General features: G+C 27.3%; 1 protein-coding gene across 1 annotated transcript; it reads right to left on the bottom strand.

The window, feature by feature from the left end:
• Positions 1-1,867: 1,867 nt before the first annotated feature.
• Positions 1,868-10,447, bottom strand: LOC142320884 (uncharacterized). The gene is made up of 3 exons (XM_075358868.1): positions 10,292-10,447; positions 7,376-7,582; positions 1,868-2,340 (listed from the first exon to the last, which is right to left on the bottom strand). The coding sequence occupies exons 1-3, from the start codon at positions 10,434-10,436 to the stop codon at positions 2,039-2,041; spliced, it is 654 nt and encodes a 217-aa protein (XP_075214983.1). The 5' UTR covers positions 10,437-10,447; the 3' UTR covers positions 1,868-2,038.
• Positions 10,448-16,133: the final 5,686 nt, after the last annotated feature.

Consider the following 16,133-nt stretch of genomic DNA (forward strand, 5'->3'; position numbering starts at 1 on the left):
GCTTATCACATCGTAATGATAAAATAAAATCAACATATATTTTATTTAAATAATTTATAAATAAATTAACAATAAAATCAAATAATATATAAAATCAAATCAAATATATCAAATATATAAATCAAATCAAATAATTTATAATAAAATCAACATATATTTTATTTAAATAATTTATAAATACAGTGCTATAGATAATTATTGTTATTTCAGATAAATTAAATGAAATATTTATAATTTTATAGGAGTGGAAATAAATAAAATAATTTTTATTTATATTCTGAAAGTCATTAATGATTTATAACAGGGCTGCGTGTGTCAATTGTTTGTTAACTGCGAATATATATATATATATTTTTTTTTTCGGTGGAGGTATCGTCTGGTTCTTCCTAAACTGAAGGGCATATTTTTCATCTGATACTGAATTTTCAAGTTTTTATGGGCAATTGTGTCAAAAGTAAACCAGACAAACTCTAACAGTGAATAAAACATTTGGTAAAATGCACTATAAGTACTAAGTGAGAACGAAAAATAAATCTGGATAAAAAGTATTTCCTCCAATTAATACTTCTGTTAAACTGATATCAAAGAATTTCAGGACTTATTAATACATTTTTTAATCTTCTCCTTATAAACCTTAGTTTTTTGAAAACATTTACAGATAGGCAATGAACTTATATTCTCTGTATAAATGGAAAACTGTTATTATTTAGAGATTGTTGTTTTTCCTTTACAAAATAGATATATAAATTTGTAAGGTTATTTTTTCATTTTTTAATAATAATAAAAGAGACTTTGTAGTATAAAATCTTGACAACATCTGAGAAAACCCTTTTATTTGTTAAACTGTTGTAGTATAATTTTGCTTGACAACATCCCAGAAAACCCTCTTATTTGTTAAACTGTATTTATTGTAAACAAGTCAGCGAACCGTGTTGTCCGTTAACAGTTAATGCGACAAGGAACTACTGGCAGTAATATAACTAGTTTTATTTTTCCTGTAAAGATAACGTGCCAAAACGAATGTTAATGATATAAAACTGTGTCAGACTAAGGTAGTTTGTGTTACGAAAATAATAATAATAATAATAATAATAATAATAATAATAATAATAATAATAATAATAATAATAATAATAATAATAATAATAATAATAATAATAATAATAATAATATATAAATTATGTTATACATTGTAAAGATAAGGTAATAAAATTAATTATTATTCATCTACAGTGAGTAGCTATTTAAGTAATTAGCCAATTTTAAAATTGAATTAGGTAAAACATTTTCAATGATTATTAAAAAAGTAGATACAATAATAAAATTAGTAAAATACACTAATAAATTATAGAAATAAACAAACTTTTCAAAAACAAAATAAAATTGAAGGTAGAAAACCTTTTTTTAATTCAGTTCAGATAGAAGAAAAATCGAAGCATAGTTTATGAATACACATAGTTTATGAATATGATTTATTTAACTTGAAAATAAATCTTACTAAATTTATAGACGTACTAAATTTGTAAGTGGAAATTTATCCAAGACCAAGGAAATTTTCCGTCTAGAAGATAAGTCAATGTATCTTTGGCATAAAGCACTTCTACTGGTAGTCCGTTAAAAATTTACTAACATATGTGAAAATTCAACGACCATGTCAGAGATTCCCTAAAACACACTAAACTAAGTGATTTTTAATCTTTAAATGACCTTAAAACTACAATGGAGTTCTTTAAAAAAAAAACAGAAGCGTGGACATTAGAAAACTATATTTCTTCCATTAAACGTTTGTTTATATTAAATTAAAAAAAAAAAAAAAAAAAAAAAAAAAAAATGCTTTTTTGAGTGATTTAAAGTACCTTTTGTATATTCTGACTTAGATTATTGAAATCTTTTAGTAATATGATCGTTATACAATTATTTAACTGTCAAATCCTTTCTCGCACAATTAAACTGGCAAATTTAATATAAAATGTTCAATAACTTGTCACTTATTACTTCGTTATAATTTTTAAAATATCCTTAAACATTTTAAAAACGATTAACTAATTTCTTGTAAAAATCTTGCACTATCATCGTAATCTTCTTCACCGGGTTTTAGTGGTGCTTCTTCTGGCGGCGGGGGTAAACCTCCTCCATCTTCAGGTTTAACAAAAGACATTCCGCTCGCACCGATTCGGAAACAATTAAAATTAACGTGATATAATTCTTGCAATCCCCAATAACCATCTAGATTTAAACAAGCGTGAACATTTCTTCCGACCATGTAGACGTTACTTAGTCTTGCGCAAAATTTCAAACTTAAAAAACGGATCGGAACGCAGGCAGGCCGAGGATCTTTCCCTGGAAAAAAAATTAACCAGTCAAGTAAATTCGGCGTAGTAAAATTAAAATTGTTACAAGTTATACATAAAAATTTATAAAAGAAAGTATTTTGAAGCGTAAAAAACAATTAATTAATCTACATAAATGAAATTAGACATTTTTACAATATGTGTAGCAGATGCTAGCATGAAGATCTATTTGAACTAAAAATAGTGTTACCATAAGTTGCTATGCAAAGCTTATGCAGCCTTTGAAAGGTCTATTTGGAGAAATTTTTGTTGTTGGATTTTCTTTCATTCAGTGAATTTACTACATAATGATGACTGTATTAGTCAGTTTCTTTTTTTCGGTAAAAATTAACCCTTGGTTTCTGCATTGCTATTACTAATTTAGACTTAAGTTAAAATAAGTAATAAGACTAAGTTAGGTATAAGATTGAAAACATAATTCTACGATGAAAAAAAAAAAAACTTTAGGCAATATATATATTTATGAATAGAATATAAAAATACTGTTTCTGTCAATATTGATTATTATGTTCAAGCAAAAAAAAAAAAAAAAAAATAGACTTATTAAAAGAGAACAATGATAAAGTAGTAATGATAAGACGAAAGATAAGATATGATGATAGAGTAGAAAAGAAAAGCATTGATTTCTACGTTCCATGAATTAATCTAAATACCCAATATTTATCTAAACATGTTAAGGTTTTGAAACTTTTTGAATTATAACATGAAAACAATTATGTTTAGCAAGTTATAGGTTGGTCTATAATTTTGTTTATTTGAAGGTTGTACGGAATTCCTTCGGTGAGAAATTTCGCGAACAACGGAACAGAAATACATCCATCTAATAAAACATCTACGCACTTAATTAATTTTTACATTAGCCTACGTATGATGTTTGCACCAATTATTATTAAACTAAACATCCAAGGAATAGAATACTTTCTTTGAATAAAAGAATTACGGAGGGAATAATTTATGAAGCATGAACGATTCTGTGGGATTTTCTGCTCACCTGGACACAGTTATTCGGTCACGGGAGGTTAGAGATTGTAATATTGTAGGAATATTCCATCAGCAAAACGTTTATTAAATAAATGTGGTTCAATTTACATGCCAACTCAACACAATGAGATTTTAATTTTCTTTGACTAAATTCAGAGGTGTTACAGATTTCATAATTATTGCAACATTGTTTTAAATAATTTATAGTTTATGAAATGAAGCACCAATTTTTAACAGTACTGAGTTCTGATTTTCTTTAATATTGTCATATTTACCTCCGTCTTCCGGAGGAGAAGAGGTCTGGGGACCCGACCGGATCTGAAACATGTAACGGAGGCAACAAGTGCCCGGTGTATTGATTCTCTCGTTTATAGTTGTACGATAACCTACCATTACCTCACATTGAACCTGAGACCGCAGGATTGGCACCTACCTATCGGTACGCTATAAAACTTTCGGATAAGCTCCCGTTGAACACCAAAAGATTAGGATAGCGGCAAAGCCATTCCCATCTTAACCGAATGTGAATACGAATGAACGGAAGACTCTTCTGCCCTAAAGCAATACTATAATCCTTAAGTAAGTCACAATGGTGGGGTAGAACTCATGTCGGCAGGGTTCCCTAAACTAATTTCGATAAGTATTCTTTGCTTCTCGTCTTCTCTAGGCCGCTTTCTCAGATTGACCGCGTGTGGGAGAAGACCACTTTACTGTCAGTGCCATTGCATAATACTAAACCGATAGTTCCTTGAAGAGTACGTTGCAAGGTGTAACACACCAGGCGGAAAGGAGAGGTTTTACCATTCGCTAACTTATCTACCCGCTCAAGATTCTGCCTAAGGCAAGGTTTACAAGACTCATTGATGGGCTCGACGGGTCGTTTTCACGTACATCACTTACTACTACCGCATACATACCGTACTATATACATCACGCATCATTACTACCGACCTCGTCTATTACCCCAGGGAGGAAACTCACGAAGAGGAAGGAACTCACCAAGAAAATATCCGGAAATCACTGTGTAAGACCAAATCACCCTTGACCTCTAGGGAAAAATGGCTGTATCGGCAGTTTGAAGAATAAACGCCGTCTGGTCTGCACCGTTTACACGCAAGTACAAGAAATGGTGAAATGAAAACAAAGAAGCAACACGATTTTTTTTACATGGAAAAAAAGGAGAGTGTCATCGATATTTAGGGTGTGTGTATATATATATATATATATATATATATATATATATATATATTTATTTATTTATATATGTATGTTTGTTCCACCGTAGCAGGTCAATCGCAGAACCCATTTAGATGTATGAACCCGCGTTGGAATTCTTACGTTACCGGGTAGTGTCATTGACTATATATATATATATATATATATATATATATATATATATATGTTTAAAAAATCATAAAATTTTTTGCCAAGCCGTATGTTCGATCATATTCTTTCTTCTTGCTCTTTTTTGTTGATGTTGCTTCTTCTTACTTATTATTTATAAACATTTAAGAAAAAATAATACGATATTTTTTCAAAAGGTTTTAATTTGTTTAAATATTTTCATTTTTCATGTTGTAGAAGTAGCAGGCATTTGAGGTTGTCTAATGATTAAGTTCTCACCTGGTCTTACATCAATAAGAAAATTTTGTCCTTCGATGAGAATTTTTAAATGCAGTCGAGGGGTTCTGAATAGTAATTATCCTATATTAAAAAATCTCTGAATATTAAAGAGCAGGAGTGTCATAGTCTGTCTATAATTATATAGCTATATATTATTATAGGCTATATACAATTTTATATATATATGTATGTATTTGTGTGTGTGTGTGTTCAAATTAATAGAAAAAAAAAAAATTATTTTATGCACAAAATTGTCACCCGCTCGTTCTTTAATTAAACTATATTAGTTATTATCCTACATTAAAGAGAAATTTATTTTGGCAGTCGTGTTTTTAAATTTTTTACTATTTATTAACACAACTCTTTAATCACAGAAGAATTGATAGGATTATGATAATGACCTATAAAATAATAAACTATCTAAAAGAATTCTTCAAACGAATGCGTGGATATTTCACACTACATTTTCATCTATATAAATCAATTAATCTGAACAAATAAAGTACAACAATGTCCTCAATTGGGATTTAAAATTATTTCACTTATCATTAATAAACAAAAAATGGTCTTTATTAAAATGTTTGGTAGAGGTAAGTAAAGGAAATTTTTTTATTTAAAACGGGACGACGAGTGATTTTCTGTATAGCGTATTCATGCACATGTGATTTTACTTTCTTAGGGCGGGTATCCGATTGAAAATCACATAGTAATTATGTTTGGATCGTTGTTTTTTTTTTTTTTTTTATTATATAAACATAATTATGATGTCCAATAGAATTTTTACTATACGATCTTTGCTAAATAGAATTGATTTTACTTTCTTAGGGCGGGTATCCGATTGAAAATCACATAGTAATTATGTTTGGATCGTTGTTTTTTTTTTTTTATTATATAAACATAATTATGATGTCCAATAGAATTTTTACTATACGAACTTTGCTAAATAGAATTGAAATCATTTTTCCTTGTTTTTTTATAAATATAAACTTGAGAGATCGACGGAATTTTTATGGTGGAATAACTGTCATGACAATATCCTGTAAGACAGACCTATCAGGAGTGCACAGGGTAAACTAACTCTACGTTACATTATTTTATTATGACTGATTTTATTGTGACATATATAAAGGCGATATCAAGAGAAAAGATGCATTATTGGATTATTGGATTATGGATTATTGGAGCGTCAAACAAGCATAACTGTTAAATTATCTTTTCCTTATCATTAGGGAGCAGTCAACAGATTTTTAACCTTTTTTTGAAAGGACTAGAAAATAAAGAATTAACTTACTGAAATTATACTTTACAAAATTCAAAGCTGCTTTCTCAAAAACAATTTATAAAATTTTTATAAAGTTTAAATGCGTTATAGTATTTTAATACTTTTTATATACATTATGCGTATTGTTAGTTTATGCAAGCAGTTTTTAAAAATCATTCATAAGATTTTAATAGAATTTAATATATTTGTTGTACAGAGTACAGTTTTACATATTCGATATTTCCAACTGATATAATATTGGTTGCCAGTTTAAAAATATTAGTCGGTGGGATTAACATTAATGCAGCATCGAATTTTTACCCCAACAGTTATTTATGAAAAAGGTTAACACTTTCCCAAAAATATTGTTGTATAAGTGGGTTTCGTACAGTCAGATATATGAACTTAAACGGAGGATCCTGATCACCTAAAATATTTTTTTAATTGATTTTTTTAAAGAAATTCCATTCGTATCATCTCTACATTGGACAACTTTTATCTATAGTCAATAGATGGGAACAAAAATTATTTTGTTACTCAGTCGATGTAGTTAAACTAATGTTTACGCCTGAACCGTCTAAATAAAAAAAATATAGAAATAAACACACATTTCAACTGTCACAATGATCAATACAAAATTTAAAAGGAAAAAAAACGTAAAAATGCGTTTATTTTAAAAAATAAAAACGCAAAAATGCATCTTTAGTTTATTAAGTTCATTTAAATGTTTACTGAGCTAGGAAGAGAGCCTGCTTTGTTTAATACAAGGAATTAGCTTTTTTTTTAATAATAGAAAGCTTAATGTAATAGTTAATAAATAGAAAAATCTCTCTAAATTCAAATCTCAAATATTAATCAATATCTATATATTAAAAGGAATCAATACTATTTACGTACTTTCGAAGAGTAAATATTATAAAGAAGAAAATATTGTTTGTTTGACACTAATTGTTTTGTTAAACCAACCCAGTAACAAGCATGATAAATAATTACTTACTCTAGGTAACTGCAGATGTATTGATGTATTTTTTACTTTTTAAAATATATAAATATTTAAGAATAAAAAAAATCCATACATTTATTTTTTATTTAATTAATTTATTTTTTGATATATTAAATTAATTATGATGTATGAGCTTAAACACAATATATAAGTTACCTGACATTTTAGTGGTGTAAATAAGTCTCTCATTGAAGTACATTTTTACTGTAAACTCGAAATCATCAGGATTATAAGTTACATTAGTGCAGGCGCGTTGACGGATCGGTAGAATATTACCGCTGCAACATCCACATTGACCGTTGCTACAGGAACAAGGATAATGAATCCACGGTTCTCTTGTTGGTTTAACGATTACAGCAGGACCTAGTAAAATATAATATAGTTAGTTAAATTATTAAAAGGTTAGATTTATTAAATATTAATTTTATAAAATCTTTAAAAATAATGTCTAAAAAATAATAAAGTTTAAAAAAATAGATTTTGTGTTCGGTGTCTTCTGTTTGAAATTTTAATAAAAATCCTCTATTAGTTAATTTTCAATTGACATTGATTCAGTTACACATAGATGTTCTGTGATTATCATGATGAAATGATGAAAAATGTCCTTCTGGAATTTGTGTTTGATGGTTAAAAATTCAAAATCTGTATTAATATAATTTTTAACGTTAACTTTCCTAATTAATTAGCTCGCATTAGTTTGATTTCGGAAAAAGGTAATAGGAACACAGTAAGGTAAAAAAAAAGGACTAAAAAAACGTGAATTAAAGTACAAAATATTTCGAGTAATTTCAAATTATCTCAAAATTTCTATAGACATCAAATTTTCAGCAAGAGAGTTGTAGATTCATTCAATCACTTTTAACCACTTTTTTGTTACTATAATCATCCTTTTGAAATTACTTTGCACTAGCTAAAGCGATCGATCAAAATATCGAAGGCCTCGTGTTTAACTGTCGATTCAGGCTCAGAAATTTTATCATTCATTAATACTTATCACCCACTTACTACAACTCTATCACTCACCTTATTACTTTTGAACAAGAAGACTAATTATATAAGAAATCTAATAACCAAGCTCTTTTAGGCTGATTCTGAATACTATTTACTTTCATTTTTAACTTAACTTCATTAGGATAAATAATTAATATCCCCAAAATGTAAGTAATATATATATATATATATATATATATATATATATATATATATATATATATATTAATATTATCTTTAATTAATGTTTTCCAGTCATTTTTAATAACAAAAGCTGTGTTAAGAATACACAAAAAAATATAATTTAAATAGCTCTTAAGATAACTAAAGGCTAAAGACTAAAGTATTATAAAATAAAAAAGCGATTAAAAATAATTTTGTACGTATTTAAGTTACAACAAAATAAAACGCAAAAATATCACTTAGAATAAAAATATTTTTTTAAATATATCGTATCTACTTCTGCATTCTTAACCCATACGGAATTTCTTCAAGGTATCGTTTATTTTTTTAACATGATTCTGGTAAAAAGTTCACAAATTTGAGAAAGAAACAGAAGTCGTAAAATTGTGCAAACTTTCGAGTTTAGTCTTTGAAATGATGCTGTCTTTTTAGAAGATATAAAGGAAGAACTTTCCTAGGTAGTATCACGGCTCAATCTTCACGTGGTTTTGTACTACTAATACTAGAAACGGATGCATCTTCAGCTAATGATTGGTTTGTCATATAAACTACAATTAAAACAAATAAAAAGTCTCGCCGGAACATGATGATTTACTTCTTTGGTTATTCTGTAAAGTTATATAGATATTTTTAATCAATCTCCAGAAGAAAGATAATGAAAGTTTTTATTATTCTGTATTTTATTTTGTTATTTTTATACGGTTGAATAAATAGAATATAATGTGTTTGTATATTAAACACAATTTTAATATTCTACCTGACCGAAAAGCCAAACTGAATAGGCCTGAGAAAAGATAATATTTGTATAAAAAAATTTAAATACTTTAAATAATCCCTAAATAAATCACTAGGAAATTTTCAAAAAAATCAAATATTTAAAGGTTCCTTTATCCACTAGACTGGAGTTATAAAAAAGGGAGTCAAAGCTGCTGTTCTAGAATTTTAACGATAAAATCTCTACGCTAGAGAATCAAACTAAAATTTTATAAAGACAATATTCTACTGCTACTGATTTATTATTGTAAACTCAGGCAAAAAACCACTTCAATAAACGAAAGAAAGATACGTAATTCAGATTTATAAGAAATATTTTTGGATCGGGAAGCAGACATACTCTGAAGAAACAACTTAGTGATAGACAGTCATAAAACCGTAACGCTACATTGCAGATAAAAACAGTAATAATTATTTGGATATCCGAGCAGACCGGATAGGAAGATGCAAACATAATAGATGCTAGAATCAAGACTAAACATTTTTAAAGAATTAGAGTGTCATACAGGAGAATTTTAACTTAAAAAAATAAAAAGTTCTGTTTTCAAAATTAAAAATATCTTTTTAATTTTTTTTTGACTGGTTTTGTTAAAATTTCTTTTCAATGTATTATATTTCCTCCAACCTATAAATTTTTTTGGAGGTTATACCCTTCATTGTGAATGTGAACTAATTCTGGATACTTTAAAATATGCTTAATCATATCCAAAATTTTATTTTCATTTAAGTTTTGTAAAAAATAATTTTTTGTTTAGCTTAAAAGAAAGATAAAATGATCGATGCATTTATTAACGATTCTATTCCTTTTCATCTATTTATATATATATATATATATATATATATATATATATATATATATATATATATATATATATTTAATTTATGATCCTTTTGACAAGATCAATAAAAATTGAATAAATTTGACAACAGCAATGTTTACATTTTAAAATAAAGAAATGTAATGTGAAGGAATGTAAATAAAAAAAATAACATTTTTATAAAATTATCTAATCATTACCCGCTGAGTAAGTTATATTAATAAAAAGTAATATAATAGAAAGCTGTGGAAAAAAATTGGTTAAGACATTAACTTTTTTAAAATTTAGATTTATACATTGTTCTTACCTGATGCTGTAGTACTAATAAAGGATACGGCTGAATCTTCACGTGGTGTTGTACTACTAATACTAGAAACGGATGCATCTTCAGCTAATGATTGGTTTGTCATATAAACTACAATTAAAACAAATAAAAAGTCTCGCCGGAACATGATGATTTACTTCTTTGGTTATTCTGTAAAGTTATATAGATATTTTTAATCAATTTCCAGAAGAAAGGTAATGAAATTTGTTATTATTCTGTATTTTATTTTGTTACTTTTATACGGTTGAATAAATAGAATAAAATGTGTTTTGTATATTAAACTTTTTTTTGAAATTCTGCTTATTAAAAGTATATTTTTTAATGTTAAAGAAATTTCTTCTAATTAAGAGTATATAATAATATTTAAATTTAAAAATATTATCTCAAATTTGTAAAAGATTATTCTTTTCGCCTTCTCAGTTAATATCAAATACAAGAATTAAACCTAGAGTACTTATAAATTTAATAGTTTCTACTGAAAATAAATATTAATTGTAGAAAATTTAATTATTAATAACCAGACCAAGTGCCTTTTATTCTCACCGATGTTCTACGATTACTAAACCGAAGCTGCACTGATGAGGTAAACAAAGAATTTTGAGACAGGTTAAGAGATGAGGTAAGTGACTCGTTTTCTTTTAGAAGTGAACACAACCAGATAATAGTTAATGCCGAGTAATCTACCGATTTAGTTTGAGTGATCCAGAATATTTGCTCTCCAGGTTTTGAGACCTGATTCGGGTTCTCCATAAAAAATTAGCGGGGAACCTCTTTGGGGAAATTTCGATTGAAACGTCGGGGAGCCCTCCCTCCATATGTGGTCGACATTTTGCAAAATACGTCCGTCTGAATTGGTTAATTACTCCATCGCTTAACCGCTTGTTCATTAAATGTTCTAATTATAGATTAAAATAATGTATTTTATCGTGTATGACTAACTATGGTCTGTAAATCAGCGCTCTAATCAAAGGAAACTGCGCATTTCCTGCTTAGATTAATTAAGTAGACTATTTTAAATTAATTTCAGTTTAATTAATTAGACGTAAAATGCTACTTAGAAGAACTGGAGGAAATTAATTTATCACTAGAATTTTGAAGTAAATAGCTTTGGGTTGTTGGAAAAATGAAAATGGGGAAAAAATAGAAGCTATTTTTATTTTTCAAACAAAATATTTCGAACTCATCTAGTACGAAATAAAAAAAAACACACAAATTCATAAAAGTGTTTTAAACCTATTTATTAACTATGTTCATAGAGATACGTAACAATATTACATGTGCATAATTGTATAATTTTTGCAAGTTCTAATCTAGTCAAGGAAAAAATCATGAAATCATTAGCATACATAATTAATTATATTTGAAGATCATCAAATAAATTAGTAAATAAAAGAATTTAAACTTAAATTTTACTTAATCATTTAATTTATTTTTTAATTCCTAAATTAATATTTAATCTTAGTTTTAAAGTAACATTATCACTGGTAACAGTTCTGTTGTTCTACGGTTTATTTTGATTTTTCACTCTTAAATAAAATGTAGGAATTAAATTAATGCTTAAAATATCAGTTTATTAAAATTGTTTGCTTGGAATTTATTCAAAAACAAATGTTAAGAAATTTTATGTACATGATCATTTTTTATATGAAATATAATGTATAGTTTATCAGTAAGCTAGATATGTAACGAGAAGAGATAATAAAGTCTTTATATCAATTTTATATGTATTGAATAAAATTACAATTACAAAAAATAAATTATCTGTAAAATTCTATTAAAAAAACGAAAAGAAAAATATCAAAAGTTAAGTTCAAAGCGGGAAGGATATTAAAAATTAACAAATTATAGTGGATTTTTATTAAATTATATTTACGTATTTGTGGAAAGTGTAAAATAATTTTAGTAATTTTATGTGAAAAATGAGAAAAAAATCATGTGATTTCTGATGGGATTCCATGGAACTTAAAACTAGCTTCAGTTTTTACAAGGGAATGAAAAACATACCTTTCACAAATATTTCACTATTATAATATAGTAATATTTTTTAACATTTTGTTACGAGGATTCCCTGGTTGGTTGCGTAAAAAATATCACTGATAAAACCTGAAAAATATTCTTTAGCATTAATGAATTATTATTGAACTTGTAAACATTTCAGTACGAAAAAATAATATATCAGAAATATTATACTTTTCTTTTTTTACGTAATTTCATTATCTAATAAAATAATTTATTAATTCAATTTATTCTTTCGGTAATATGTTGATATATTTACTAATTGTAAAATGTGGAGCTCATTCTAAATCAGGATTCTGTTTTACTACCTTACTGATAAGGGAAAAGTTACAGAAAATTTGTATACAAATTTTAAAGAAAATCTATTTTTGATATTAATTGAATAGTCAAAAATTAAAAAAAAGATAATAAAAATACAAAATATAAATACAGAAATAGAATATAAAAGTATTTTTGTTTATATTAAAAAAAAATAAAAATATATATACATAATTACTTACAGCAGTTATTTGTTGTTTGTTGGTGAATTGAAGAACAAATGAGGCGATTTTTATAAAACTATAAAATTAAATAACTTTTTATTTAAATAACAATTTTATTTCTAAACTTTAAAAAAAAAATAACAAGCTTTAATAAACTTGTTTGAAAATCATTTTACGTGTATTTGTTTATTAATGTTTAGTATATAAGATACGAACAGAGTTTCAGTTTCCTCTGTAAAGGTTCATCAAGTGAAATTTAGTGAAAGGTGGTCTTATGTAGTCACTAGTAATGTAGGACACTTGTAAAATGGTGGACTTGACCGTGGCAAGAGTTGACAATAATAATAGAAAAAAAGTCATAAAAAGAAATTTTACTCATAAATACTCTATTAGTTGACGAACATATGTTGGTACATCGAATTCATTCCTTCTTTATCAGATACGAATACACACTGCTTCAAACTAACTTGTAAGTTACTGTAGTAGTGTGAGGTCTCCCGTTTTCATTAGTACTTTGTCTGATGACGATAAACCAGTTGAGATGACCTCATTTTCAGAAATTAAGTTGTGGTATAAATATCGTAACTACAATTTTTACCTTTTTTCTTATTTCTCATTAATATTTTCTTTCTTTCACTTTATTTCCACTTCTCATATAATCATAATTATAATTTGTTCAGTCTGTTCTACTCAAAAAGGTGTTCATTAATTACAGTATTTCTTCCGCAACATTATCATATTACTGTTTTACTTTTCTGTCAAAATATGTGATAAAAATTTAATTCTTGGATCTCCAACGAAATAATACGATTTTATATGAAGCTAGAAGTCAGTGTAGAAACGTGTAAGGCCAGCCTTACGAGTTACAATAACCTGATTTCTTTCTTTTAAAATTTATTTGTAGTTGGTAAAGACTGTTGAAATGTTCAGAAAAAAATTGTAATTATTATTTCTATCACTTCCATGTTAATCTTAACTTACAAAACGATAAATTAAAAAAAAAAAAATATTAAAATTATATACACAGTGTATATAATTGAAAAAAAAATATAGGGTATGGAATTTGAAGGAAAAAAGGGGTGACATTGCGTATGGGAGGAAATGACATTAATAAAGATGTCTTAGTTAGGCTGGAGGATGTAGTCAGGATGATGAAAATGGAGTTACATGTAAGGAGCAAATTATGTTCAAACTCTTTAAAAGCAGCTCTAAGAGTAAGTTGAAAAAGCAAGTATGCACTCCTAGTGAGTTTGTTTATTTTGGAGTTATTCGTGTAAAGGAGTAAGAGCTGGTAATTGTTGCAGAGAGCATGAGTGCGGCAGGAGAAGGAGGATTTATGCTAAGAAGGCTTAAAGTAAATGACAAAAGGAAAACTTGACAATGAAAGAGGTAATACCCATAGTGACACTGAAGACTAAGACTAAGACTAAGATACTACAATCTGGAATGCGTTTGAGCTAATCGTGATTGCTATGTAATTTTTATCGCGCTACATTAGTGGTAATTGTAACGGGACCAGTGTAACGGGTTTCTTCCAGAAAGAAGAAATGGAGGGAAAATAAAGAAAGAAAAATCTAGAAGGACCCAAAAGGAATTCTTTATTTAGAATAAAGAGGCCAATTAATGATTTATTCTTTGTAAAACAGACAGTGGAATCTCTAAAAGCTCTTGATCAACCAAAAGGATTACTGGATCGGAGAAAGAACTTATAGAAAAGCGTAGAAGGCGCAAAAAATAAAAATTATTACGCTTGAACAATCAAAAGGACGTGACGGGTGTGCAGGCCTGGAGGTATAAATATTGCCGGGGACCAGTGGACAGAGTGAATAGTATTGCAGCGTGCGATAAAAGCGATAATAGTAAGCGTTTGATAACAACGAGTGAATAGTACGTCACGAGTATTACATTTTGGATATTAGTTGAAAACTAGTTCGATGAGTTATTTGAGGACAGAAGTAAAAGTGATAGTATTCTATTCATTCATAAAGTATAGGGTAGTTCTTTCGTACACAGTAAAAGTAATAATACTTGCAGAAAGTGAATCGTATGAATTTTAGATTTTTCTATTTTTATTTTTAATGCAGTATTAGTTTCTTCAGCCATTATTAAGTTTTTTGTAAATCGAACTATATTTTGGTATTTATAATTTAATTGTCATTAAATCAATTTTGATTTTATTTGAATTACTATTTATGTATATTTTATATAATAATTATTACGTTTATTTTATTTTATTTGTTTTTCGAGTAATAAATTATGTTTGTTAGAAGTTTTTATGTTTGTTAGTATCTCAATATGCTTGTCAAACTGCGAACACGTGAGAATATGTTACTGTTCAGTTATAAATTAATGCCATAACTTAACTTTAGGTAGTATGTTAAAATTAACCTTGTTTTATTAAAAATGAGTAAGTATAAAGAGGGTTCCTCGAAAAGGTTTACCTCATTGATTAAATTTCAGCAAATAGCCCCAGTAAAAACAGTCACATTTATTGCCGGTCCAAATGTTCACCACTCTGTCCAGCCTATAGACCGAACAGTTCGTCACTGAGGGAAAGATTTTTTAATAACTTAATGAGCCGAATCATCATCAGCATGATGGAAATTTAATGTTAAATGTAGGAAATTTATTTTAATAGTTCTTTAACGATATATGTAAAAAGATTTACTGGGTGGCTGTAAGCTGGGTCACAGATGATATTGCGATTAAAAGAGGCTATTATAACTGAATGCTAGAAAACTGACGTTTTGTATTGAAAGATTGCCATTTTGCCTTTTAAGTATCTTGGTAACTCATTTACCTCTTTTTATGTAAATTTTATTACCTTTATTTTACACTGTAAAATGTGTTCAAAATAAATTCAAATCTACAGTCTTTTTTTAGGCATAGTATATACGGAATGTTAACGAAACTTATAAAATTACATCTAGAGATAGAAAAGTCTTGTTTTTGAAAGATACTAGAAATTATTCATGAAGAATATCTTTGATTTTGTTTGTCACCAAATTCATCGAAAACAAAACATCTTTTCACGCGCTTGTCAGGGAATTGGTAAATGGTAAACTGGTATTTCTCCGATCAGCTCTTCTTGAGTAATCTGACGGCTTACATCCGGAATCTTTATCAAGAAAATTTAATTATTTTATCAGTTAGCGACCGTTTTTGTTGTTAAAATTAAATTTAACTTATTCTGTTAAGTATAAAATAGATTCGCGTTTAGGTGTGGCCAACGTTTTTTTGTCAATTACGCGTGTTTGCTGCTCAGGTTAATCGAAGAATTAAAAATACATGCCTTTCATTTAATAAAGAAAAAAAACTATATTACA

The sequence above is a fragment of the Lycorma delicatula genome, chromosome 3 (assembly GCF_047948215.1).
Source record: "Lycorma delicatula isolate Av1 chromosome 3, ASM4794821v1, whole genome shotgun sequence".
In the NCBI taxonomy this organism is placed as follows: domain Eukaryota; kingdom Metazoa; phylum Arthropoda; class Insecta; order Hemiptera; family Fulgoridae; genus Lycorma; species Lycorma delicatula.

Excerpts from the sequence above, each read along its gene's own strand:
- LOC142320884 (XM_075358868.1), bottom strand. The coding sequence starts at position 10,436 with ATGTTCCGGCGAGACTTTTTATTTGTTTTAATTGTAGTTTATATGACA. Across the intron at positions 7,583-10,291 it reads TATTAGTACTACAGCATCAG|GTCCTGCTGTAATCGTTAAA; the intron begins GTAAGAACAATG and ends ATATTTTACTAG. Across the intron at positions 2,341-7,375 it reads TTACACCACTAAAATGTCAG|GGAAAGATCCTCGGCCTGCC; the intron begins GTAACTTATATA and ends TTTTTTTTCCAG.